The sequence below is a fragment of the Ammodytes marinus genome (genome assembly GCF_949987685.1).
Source record: "Ammodytes marinus genome assembly, chromosome: 21".
Taxonomy (NCBI): Eukaryota; Metazoa; Chordata; class Actinopteri; order Uranoscopiformes; family Ammodytidae; genus Ammodytes; species Ammodytes marinus.
The window spans coordinates 20,798,461-20,810,859 of record NC_137225.1 but is presented as its reverse complement, the minus strand read 5'-3'; the positions used below and the strand labels follow the sequence as shown (position 1 = coordinate 20,810,859).

The window sequence follows — 12,399 nt, the reverse complement described above, 5'->3', positions numbered from 1 at the left end:
AATATACTTACTTTAATTTAAAAAAAAATCTACCTCGAAATCCTTATGCTGGCTCACAAGCACACTTGCTCTGAGATGTATTTACAGCACTGCAGAGTCAGCCATATATTCTCCCCAAAAAGCAATATTTACAGGGGGCACTCTTGGTGTAGTGGTTAGAGCTTGCCCCCAATGAGGCTGAGTCCTCACAGCAGACCCGGTTCAAACAGTATGTGACCCATGGTCAGTTGTCAACATGGCATTCGCCTCTCTGCCTCATTTCATCTCTGTCTCTCTGCACTATAAAAAAATCTTAAAGCTGCCCTATGCAGTTTCAAGGGTCTGGGATTGTTTACATTTGCAGAGCCTGCAGTTAGATTACAAAACATATTGTTCTCTTTGGATTGAATAATCCTGTCATAAATGTGTATTGTTTGTGTATGTAAATAAAACCGTGGGCCCTTATGATGTAAACAACAACAACAACAACAACAGCGAAACAGTACATTTTCAAATAGCTTTCCAACTTCAAACTGTTTTTCCAGGGATCCAATTTTCCTGTGATTTAAGTTTGTCTATTCAGTTATGGGAACATACCTTAGAAATGATTCATTTCTTTGACACACCCAAAGTGACATAGTGCACCTTTAATCTAAAAAAAAAAAAAAAAATGAACATGCAGAACCTCACCTGTCTGACGGCTTGCAGTAGCTTTCCATAGGAGTAGAGGATGACACAGAAGGGCAGGATGAGGCAGAAGGTGAACAGACAGACGATGTAGGAGATGTTGTTGGTGGTCTGGGTCTTCCAGTCCACTGAGCAGGTGGTCCCGGGACCCTCTGGCCCATAGTGGCTCCAGCCCAGCAGAGGGGGGACGGTCCAGGCCACAGAGTAGAGCCAGGAGAAGCAGATCCCTCCCAGCGCCGGCCGGTAGTCCCTGCCCTCTGCTATGGTGGGCGACATCATGGTGGAGTAACGCTCGTAAGACAGGACAGCCAGGGAAATCAAGGACACGATCCCTGAAGAAGAAGAAGAAGAAGAAGAAGAAGAAGAAGAAGATGTCAGTAAGGCTGAGTTCCGATACCCATACTAGTATCTACTATTTAGTATGGTAGAAAAAAAAGATTTAGAATGTCCCGATTCTTCTGGTCAGATTTAGTATGGTTAGAAATACCCGAATGTCTACTACATCCGCACGAGATTTTTAGTGTTTGAACAGCATCCTGTTTGGGCGATTCTGACCCACAATCCAGTGCGCACCGGAAGTGCACTTTTTATACAAAATTATTATTTTGTGTTCTATGTTTTGCGAGTTGATCTAATTATGTCCTTACACCCTCAATGGTCTATGGCTCTGAAATGCTGATTTGCATGAGAGTGGAGGCAGACGGCAGCAGTCATGTATGCAGTTGTTTTCTAATGAATCAGCTAATGTGTTCTATTGCTGTAAATTGATGCTTAAGTAATTTAAATCTTAAATCAGAGCTAATCAGCACACGTGGGCGAAAGTGCTGGTCCAGGGGCCACTTTACCCTCCCGGCATCAGGGACTTTGATTACAGACAATCACCGCACCTTGATGCATAATGCAGCTTTCTGATTGGTTTATACCGTGGCGGAGTGGAGGCCGGGGTCGTGGGCACCTAATGTGTTGAGAACTAAAGCGGCGTGTGAGAGTCTTGAAAATGATGTAAAATGATTGTGTGTGTGTGTGTGTGTGTGTGTGTGTGTGTGTGTGTGTGTGTGTGTGTGTGTGTGTGTGTGTGTGTGTGTGTGTGTGTGTGTGTGTGTGTGTGTGTGTGTGTGTGTGTGTGTGTGTGTGTGTGTGTGTGTGTGTGTGTGTGTGTGTGTGTGTGTGTGTGTGTGTGTGCGTGTGTGCGTGTGTGTGTGTGTGTGTGTAGGCGTATGAAGAGGGTGTAAGAGCTCTGTTCATTTCTTCTGATTAGATAAGGAAGGCACTTGGACTCCACAGGTCTACCATGTTGGGTCAAACAGGCATCTTGTTAACACACCGAGTTATCATAATAAAATAATATAGGACCTAATCAAATGGGAAATTTTTTAAATAAAACATTTAATTTAATTGAAAATTATACAATGACCATGAGGAACTTTCAGTTTGTGTTGATTCTAGCGCCCCCCCTTTGGACAAAAGTGGTTGTGTTTTTACGACACCAGCGCCTGCTGTCCTATAGATCTTCACAGCTTGCATTTGTTTTGGAAGCGAGAGAAACAAAGACCGCAGGGTGCACCGAGATGCATGTAGTATATGTGACAATGTCAGATTAAGAATGGTAATATGACGATGGTGAAGCAAAGTAAACCTTGATCGTTCATAAACACAGGCTTTTTCCGCTCTGCCTGCCTTAGTGGGCAGGAAATTGGACAAGTGGCAAAGGCCTTAATAAAAAAAAAATACCATTGTTTTGATGGTCTCGTTTGCTGTTACAGATCATGTATGATCATCAGAGGAAAAATTGAACTTTCATAAACATACAAAAGTTCAAGAAAAGGTTGTCAAAATGTAACTTCATTAAATGTCCTTAGTTTGAACGGCAAACACTACTAACCACCTGCAAGATTATTAAAAAAGATGAGAAAAAAAATTGACACATTATATAATTAATGAACAATAAATCTTAAAAACTAAGACAGCCTGGGGCCTCTCAGGTCTGTATGACTGAACTGTGTTTGGAATGGATGGTCTGCTTCCTCAGCAACAGGGCACAGTCTCTTAACAGCGAGCCAATTTTCCAATGTATTTCCTGTAATGATTGCACAGAGCCTGGTGGGGATTTGAGGGGAATGTATCAGTCCCTATAGCGCTGGCTTTGGTTCAAACATGGCCGATGTTGAGCCTCCCCCACAAAACATTTTAATGGGTTTATTACCTGAGGAGTGGTTCTCCCTCACCAAACTCCAGGATAGATTGATGGTGTAATGAACAAGCTCAATGTCCCAAGTCCTGAGTCAGCACAGCGGCTAATCATCTTTCACTGTCTCCTGCTTTTTGCACTATTTCATTTCTCCCTCAATCTATCTCCCTTGGTGTTAATCCTACTCTCTTTCCATCTCAATGAGGATCATCCTCCGCCTGTATTAGTTACAATCTACTTTTTCATTCCAGTTTCAATACCGCAAAGCAATAATAAATACAAATTGGACAAATCAGACCGTTTCTACAAGTAGTGCCAAGATGCTGCACAATCGGCACAACTTTAACCCGTTTGAATCCACAGTTAAATTCCGATGGGCATAACTTTTCCATGTCTCTACAGAGAGGAGAAGCAAGGATGAGGGAAATGCAATTAAATATTCCAACATTACCCCTCAAAAGTGACATTGTGTGGATCTTAATGGTGCTACGAGGAACTTTTAAATATTTCTGAAATAGTCGTATTTTTCCTCTGATGATCATAAATGACATAAAAGCAAATGAGACCATCAGTGCAAATAATTCAATTTTTATAAAGTTTTTCTTAGTGCCTTTGTCATGGGTACACTCACGCAGGAACTACATCTGGTGTAGTATAAACACTACCGCTTTTGTCCAAAGGGGGTGCAAGCATTAACAGAAACCGAAAGTTCCTCGGAGCATCCTTTTAACAACTTCAACCAGTTGTACTGCTGTGATATGAAGTCAGTTAACGGAATATAGAAAAATAACAATGTATTAATAAAAATTTGAAATAAAACTCTGGACTGCCCTATGTTTTTTTTTATTAAAAAAATATTTTTATGTTGTTAAAATAATGCAAAATATATATGAAATGTGCTTTTAAATCTCACTTTATTTATTTACATAAGTTATCCATTGATTTAAAAAAGTAAATAAAGTCATGTTTTCGTTTAAAAACGGTGTTTCCAGTGGACATATAACACTAAAGTATTTTTGTATTATTGCTTATGATGTATGAGAAAGGTTAGAGTAGAGATCCACCATTACAATATTTTGTGTGTGTCCGGATCCGGATCGTAATGGGGTTATGAACGAGTTAAGCACACAAAGAGTGCGTTTACGTTTTACATGCACAGACTGCAGGCCACCGGATTAATGTTGTATATTTTTTTCTCTTTTCATTTTTCCCAGTAATCTGACATGTTAAGTATGATATGTATAAACAGAAGTAAGGGGATTAGTTGGACTTGATTCCGCCAGTTTGATCTGTCCAGGGGAAAGATTATCTCCCAGGTCTCTGACTGAAGTTGTTATGTCATGCACACATGTGGAAATGCAAGACAGGAAAACATGGATGGCAGTCATAGCTACGTGACATTATATTTCCTTTCATTCCATCGCGACTGAGACTACTTTAATTATCGATTAACCTACCAATAATTGTTGAATGATTGATAGATCTTGAATAATCCATCTATCTTTCAGAAAACATGTTAGAGATCCGTTATAATTTACAAAAAAACATTGCACAATGTAATTTTTCACAAATGACTGTAATTTCCTGTACTAACTAACAATGAAGTACAGTGGCCCAGAAGGGTCAACTTGAAAGCAAAAGCCACAACACAATGAGGTTCGACTCTATTATTGGTCCGGGTTACTGAGTGAATAGGTCTCACAGTTCTCACAGTTTAGCATAGTCATGCTGAAATTAAAAATTGCTTACTCAGGAAGTATCCGGAACTATCGTGTCACTCATGCACTTTAAAAAGGTAAGCTACAGCTCCAAACTAACCGTTAGGAAATGGCCTATCTTTCTTATAACACGGTTGGTAAACATTAAGCATCTAAACACATTGTCTGAGCTACTGAATAACCAGGTTTGTCTTAATGACCAGCCAATGCTTCCTGTTTCTCTTAACCATCACCTTAAAAAGTGGACTAAAACCCAAAATGGACATTTCCTGCACCTGTTGCACCACACAATATTATGATGGTGGACTGCCAGGAACTACTATAGACCAAGACAGATAATCAAAAAATCCCCGGTTGTTTTCATACGGAGGCTCTGGTCGATGTGACATCAATTCTGGTGTGCACTGGATTATGGCTCAGAATTGCCCAAATAGCTTGCTGATTTCACCACTTAAAAATCTCGGCTAGATGTAATTGACATCCAGGTATTCTTAAGCATACTAAATCTGACCACAAGAATTGGGACATCCTAAACCTTTTTTCTACCATACTAAATAGCAGAAAGTATTGGTATTGGAACGCAGTATTCAGACTGATACAAAAGAGTGGACATTGAAGTAAAAGGTTATGTTAAGTTCAGTTGTTACACTTGAGCAGTTTTTTGTAATTACCGTATGTGCTCTTTGGGATTTTTTAGGTTTTGGATTAGCAGAGCATCTGAATTCAATGTTATCAAATCATTCTTATGGCCATCAGTTTTCAAAAAGAAAGAAAAAGGCCTCGAAAGGTATTTGAATGTATTTTCTTGGCTGCTAAAGGCAATGATGTTAGTTATGAAAAAAACTCTGAAACTGATTATGGAAAGACGTCCCACGCCTATAAACCAAAGGCAGGATTGTTGGAGTTTCATTTTGCACCACTGCAGCAAAGCTACAATTACCATTTTTAATCGGTACAATGGCTTTCAAACGTATTGTGGCCAAGTCACTCCAAAGCGCAAGCCAAAAACTTAAATTAATTGAAATTAATGAATAATTTTGAATCGGTTCAGTGGTTTTCAAACGTATTGTGGCATAGTCAAAATCTCAATGCACATTTGCATTCAGAATCATTCATGACCCTTTTGTACATTTAAATGCAATAAGCTTTATTGTTTAAAATCCCAAGGAATTTATGGATTTGTCTCACGGCACACCATTTGGGAACCTCATCATCCGGATCTATATAACGCTGCACACTTGGTCTATTAATAAATAATGTACTTGTATCATTAGAAATTACAATATGTTGCTCCGAGTAAATGAGAAACTGTCATCTAATATTATTAATCTCAGTTTATATGTTGGTCTTCCTTCAAACTCTTCATGTTTTTGGTGTATTTTAAACTGCACCCGAATAGCATACAATAACATCATTGAACTGAATTGAATTGATTGTGAAACATGAATTCAATTGCATTATATGTATATAGTCTCAAAAAGTCTTAAATGTAACATGCTGAAACTCCGCAGAAGCCCTGAAGAGGTTTAGTTGAGTAGAGTCTTGGCTGATGTTGTGCCTTAGAGCACAGTTGTAATCCCTTCTTATCAAAAGTTGATCAAGTTAAGTGATCTTCATTAGTCAATTAAAAGGAGGCACATTCAAATTCGTCTTTTCGCTTATCCCCTCTCAAGTTACCGCAGTTCGGAGGGGGTCAGAGCGCAGGGTCAGCCACAGTACAACGCGCTTGGAGCAGTTTGGGGGTTAAGTGTCGCGCTCAAGGACACGATGGTAGAGATGGTGGGCACCGTCGATTGTAATACCAACCACCACTTGTATTACAAGCCACGCCTTCCTGTCTGGTGCCGGGATCGAACCAGACAAGACCTCATGGTTACTGGTCGGCCCCTTTTAATCCAGGCCATCATACCACCCCTTTGGCCTGTTGATGAGGTATGTTATGCAAAGATCGGCATTAAACAAGATAAATGTATGCTGTGCACTTAACTGCCTCTCATGTTTATACCTATCGACAAAGAAACAATGGGAAATCCTCCTGCATGCAAAACGTTTGCTCAGCTATTGCACAGATTTAATGCCTTCAACACAGACGTAGTGTGGCTCAATGTGCACTGTAAAGACTGAGGCAATGCAATTCAAGCTAAATCTCCTCCTCAGGCAGCAATTGATTCCAGTTTGAACTCTGCAGTTTCATAAACTACTAAACGCTAATGGCTTAAATATGACTCTTCCAATAACTATTGAACGTTCCCCCTTTCACTCAGTCAATTTGAGTACTAGGGCTACAACAACTAACACTTATTTAGTTATTGATTAAAGCGGCTACGAGTAACATTTAAATATCTTTTAAACAGCCTCATGTTTCCTCTGATAATCATAAATTACCTTTAACAGCAAACGAGACCATCAGTGCAAAGAAATATGTTTTTAAATAGTTTTTATTACTGCTTTTGGTCTGGTCGCACACCCAGTCCGATTTTCGGTTCGCTCGTGCAGGCTCTATGGTCACATATCCGTATTGGTCGCAGATTTCAGTGTGGCGCAGCAACGTCAATTGAGAAGCCTATCCCTCCAGGTGAGGGAAGGGGAGCGGGAGCTTTGTTTGAGACAGTTATCTGTCGTCATAATGACTGATAACGGGGCTGAACCATCAAAGAAAAAATGCAATGAAGAAAAGCTAAAAGGGAGAGTGATATAGGCTACGGGCGGGACCAGGGCGTTGCCAAGCAACGTGTATACAATTTCACGAGAGCGAAACTAGACTGCAGTGTTTACTCCTAAATGAATGAGCGGTTGGTACTAACACAAAGTTTGCTTTGCTTCACCATCATCAGATAACCATTATCTGAAATAGCCATTATTTACAACAACATAAACACATTACCTCATCGTGATCCATACTAACTGCCGTCTCTCGTTCATTCGCTTTCTGTGAGGAGTTGGACACGTAATCTTTCAGCTCCGTGAGAGAGAGAGAGAGTAGTTAGGTGACACTGCTGCATCAACTCATTGCAATCAGGTGTGTGTGGCAGTGACTGGCATTAGTTGATGCAGTGTCAAAACCACTCTCACAGAGCCGAAAAGAGTCCTCACACTTTCAACACACGGACATGCACTATATTGCTCCCTTCTCAGTTCACACTCGCACGCCTGGCACGAGCTAGAAAACAGCTTTGCGACAGCGGGCGTCGTATAAATACTACCACTTTTGTTCAAAGGGGACGCCAACGTGCCATGTTACTCGTAGTGGCTTTAACCTGACCATATCCTCTTTTCATACAGTATCTCAAAGCCGTTGACGTCTTCAAATAGCTTGGTTTATCAGACCCAACGATCCAACACCCGAAACATATTCAGTTTAAAGGTGCACTTATAACTTTGGGTGTGTCAGAGAAGTGAACATTGTCTAAGGTATTTCTCATAACTGAATAAACAAACTTTCCAATACTAAGAATTACATTTTGAGAAGATGTGTTTTGTAAACTAACAGCAGGCTCTTCAAATGTAAACAAACCCTCCTCCCCTGAAACTGCCTTGTGCCTTGTTAAAAAAAGAGAAAAGCAGCATTTCTTCACCACGGAAAAAAAATATACAATTCTGAAAATAGCTACTTCATTATTTTCTGTTGATTGACTGATCAATACATCGACTAATCCTTGCAGCTCCAATAAAAACCTTTGCCTCCTTTTCAATTACAAACTGTTTAGTATTTTCACCATCGCTTACAAGCCTTCCATCAAACAGAATTCAACTATTGGTTATTTCTCCACATTTTTCAAACAGGCCTGCTTCATTCCTTGTTTCTCTTCTGTCCAATCACTTTGAACCAAACTGTCATCAATCATTCACTATGCACATAAATCTTTGATGCCTGGATGCCCATATCTTCTTTCCCCAAAATTCGAACAAGCCAATGAGCAGCCCAGGCCAAAATTCAAACTCTGAAACATCTAATTGTTGTCTTTTTTATAACAGTGTGCCTATGATCTTCTCATGGACAGTTTAATCTATTGATTATTGCGTGTTGTTTCTACGACACCGCTTCTGAACATGCAACACTGGCAAACATTGTGCAAATTCAATCATTCATGTTTTTCAGCTCGTGGTTCATTGCAAAATGTGCTTGTAGCAACCAGGATTGTATTGGAAAGCTGTTGACCCTGTAAGTACTTTGAAAGCAGTGTTAGTGACGGGGGATTAGTCAGAATCCGACAATTTGATGGGAAATAACAGACCACTTTGACCTGGACTTTCTAAAGGGGTGTCTGTGTCGAGAGCGAAAACACCTGATTTAAGAGCCACAACAGCACGTATAATGTAAGCCTAGGCTCCTCAGAGAATACAGCCGATTTAAAAAAGCAGCGTAAATGGAATGGAAAGGCCAGACTCCTGAGAGAAAACACCTGATTTAAGACCAAAACACTTGACGGCAAGTCCACACTCCAGAGTTAAGACGACTCATTTGAAGAGCAAAAGTAATTTACCTGCCACTCCTGAGTCCTGATAGAAAAACAAACCGATTTAAGAGATACACCATCAACCCTTACTGTCAGCCCAGATTCAAATGCGAAGACAGCACAACTGATTAAATAGCAACATAACTGGACTGCAGGGTCCAGACTCCAGAGAGAAAACGACATATTTAAGGGCCACAACAGCTGACTAGATGTGTATAGGCTCCACACAGAATACAACTAATTTAAAAGCAACATACATTGACTGCAAGTCCAGACTCCAGAGACAAAACAACAGATTTAAAAGCAAGGAGATCAACCTTACTGTAAGCCCAGACGCCAAAGGAGAAAACAACTGATTAAATAGTTACATAATTTGACTGGTACACCAGACTCCTTATAGAAAATAACAGACTGCAAGTGTATTCTCTTTAGAGAATGCAACTCATTAAAGAGCAACACAACTTGATGGAAGGTCAACCTTTCTTATATAAAATAAACTGATTTAAAAGAAAAAAAGAGCATGTAATGTAAACCCAGACTCCAAGGAGGAATCAACTGTGAAGAAAATCAATGGCTGACAGCAAGTTTAGGCTCTACAGAGAATAATACAGCTGATTTAAATGCAATGTCCTCCAATCCTGAAACACCTGCTTGAGGGGCATCAACAGCACTGTCTACTATAAGCCCAGACTCTGGAGAGAACAACCGATTTAAGAGCAACAATACCACTCCAGAGAGCAGTTAAAGGTGGAGTCAGCCATTCTGGAGAACTCGTTGTCCTAATTACTTTTTGACAACATCAGTGAATATATCCTCACAATCCACTACCTGTACATACATGTGTGTGCACAGTGTGGGGGGGGTCTGTAAACTGGTATGTTGCTAGCTACGGTGGGCCGCACTTATTAAAATGCCAGTTTACAGAGCCGAGGCTGTGTATAAACACCAGCACACACACACACACACACACCCACACTCACACACACACACACACACACACACACACAAACACACACATACACATATATATATATATATATACACATATATATATATATATATATATATATATATATATATATATATATATATATATATATATATATATGCATAAAATAATAATTTAACAAATATAAAACACTGATAAGCCCAGCAGGATCACCCATCCATCACCATCTCTCTCTCCTCTGGCTTTTCCTTCACTTCAGTGTCGAGAAAAATTATGATTTTGGTTTCTGAGCCGAGGGGTGATTTTAATTAATCCTTAGAAGTGATTAGAGTGTCAAAGGTGCTGATCCTAGCGCTTGTTGCAGAGCTCTGTCAACAGTCCAAGTGTGTGCGCAGATATAATTAGCAGACCATTTACAGTCTGTCTATGCACCAGACACAGCCTCAAGGGAATATATATGATAAGAGCCAAACAAGAACAGACTTATGATGTAACACAGTCAGAAATCCTTTTAAGATTTTTTTTTTCATTATTATTTTTTTCCTTTTGTTCATCCTCTGCCTTTTTATCCTTTCCCTCTCGAAATGTAAAGTTACCTCTGGTTCAATATCTGACTAGTGACTGACTATACATTTGTTTTCTCATATTATGCGGTATGTCTTCTGAAGGGAATTCACTTTGCGGATGGTGAAGGTAATCAGCAGTTGACAGAATTAGGTTCTACACTTTTTGATGCAAAGTAATTGTGGAATTAAATGAGGTAACAGGATTTGAATCAAATGTTTTTGAGTGAGTTTTATGTCGCCTTGTCATGTTTTCTTGCAAGCTGCTACAGCAAGTAGATGAGGTTTGTATATTATTTAATACAGAGCAAATCAAACATATTGTAACATGTTGCTGCTTTACCTGGGGGGGGGGGGGGGGGGGGGCGGGGATTGTTATGTTTAAATAGAAGAAGAATTGATTTTTTGGTGCGTGTGGACTTGTGTTAGGTCGTTTTCGCTGAATGTGCATGATTGGTCAAACAGAGACTTTTCGGAGACAGTGTTTTCACACTTTCAGCAACATTTAGTATTGAGACAAGAAGGCAATGTCTCAACTAACTCATCCCAATGTTCCCAGATCCATTGTTAAATGTCACCAAATGTAATATCATATTTGTTTTTTGTGGATAAAATACAGTTGTAAAGTAAACATCACTGATTTAATATCCATGATACATTCATGATGTGTTAACTTTAATTGATTGAATACTCTATATATCACTCAGTGGAGTTGAGATGCAGAACAGAGTAAGTAAGCTTACTTTTATCCCTGACATTTATTCCCAGTGAGTCCCATACACACAGTCTGACTGACAGCAGACAACATCAACAGTTCATCTCTTTTCAGCTGAGACTAGAGGACAACATTAGTTTAGATGTTGATTTTAAGATGAAATATTGATTTATCAGTTAAGATTCCACATGCCAAGTAAAAACGAAAACAGCTTCTTCTTCTTACCCAGGAATGCGTTTATGAAGCCGTACCAAACGCACCCGGCGCGTCCAATCAGCCAGCGTCCCTGGGTGCTGGCCGCGAAGCTGAACGGGGTGCCCAGCGTGCACACCAGCAGGTCGCTGGCGGAGATGCTCACGAGCAGCAGGTTCATGGGCGTGCGCAGCGCCCGGTACCGGCAGAACAGCATGAGCACCAGGAAGTTACTGAGGAAACCCACGGTGCCGATGAAGCCCAGACACACCGCCACAACCAGGTGACCCCTAGGGCTCAGGGTCGGCGGGGAAAGAGAACCGGTCACCTCTTCGTACGGTACCGTGGCCGTCTCCGCCGTGCCACCGATGGCGCCTCCCTCGGCACAGTGCGAGCAGCTCAGGCTCACGTTGCAAACGATCATACCTGCCTGGCCGAGCGGAGAAGTTTGCCTTTTAGCCCGATGAAGTTTTGCACCGCGGTGGTACGGAACCATCCGGTCTCCTCCGTGCCGTTCACTCAACCCATCTGGAGACGTGAAGGCGCACGGGGGAGCCCTCTGTTGCACCGCGCGCGCATGTGGCAGCTTTAAATACAGACAGAAGAGATGTGAAGAAGCTTGGATATCCTTTCAAAAGAGAGAGCTACTTGGAGAGTGAGTGAGGAGGATTCACACAGTAGATTCCGGTGTCATGTTAGATCCGCCCCCTTAGCCGTGCGCTCCGGGTCTGGGGAGAAGTGCGCTCCTTTTTTTTCTTGCGGCTCAGCGTTAAGTGCGCCTGAGCTTTTATCACCCACGGCGCCTTTTAATGCGCTCGGGGACATAAACCCTCAACATGAAGCGGCGGTGTGGAAGTGTGTGTGTGTGTGTGTGTGTGTGTGTGTGTGTGTGTGTGTGTGTGTGTGTGTGTGTGTGTGTGTGTGTGTGTGTGTGTGTGTGTGTGTGTGTGT

General features: G+C 41.0%; 1 protein-coding gene across 1 annotated transcript in view; it reads right to left on the bottom strand.

Moving 5' to 3' along the window:
• The window catches only part of tmtopsb (teleost multiple tissue opsin b), a 35,919-nt gene extending 23,931 nt beyond the window's left edge, over positions 1–11,988 (bottom strand). Inside the window, exons 1-2 of the mRNA XM_080049917.1 lie at positions 11,482–11,988; positions 670–998 (exon numbers count right to left, since the gene is read on the bottom strand). Coding sequence (XP_079906043.1) covers positions 670–998; positions 11,482–11,944 — 792 coding nt within the window. The 5' untranslated portion in view covers positions 11,945–11,988. The remainder of the gene's footprint in view (positions 1–669; positions 999–11,481) is intronic.
• Between the last annotated feature and the right edge of the window lie 411 nt (positions 11,989–12,399).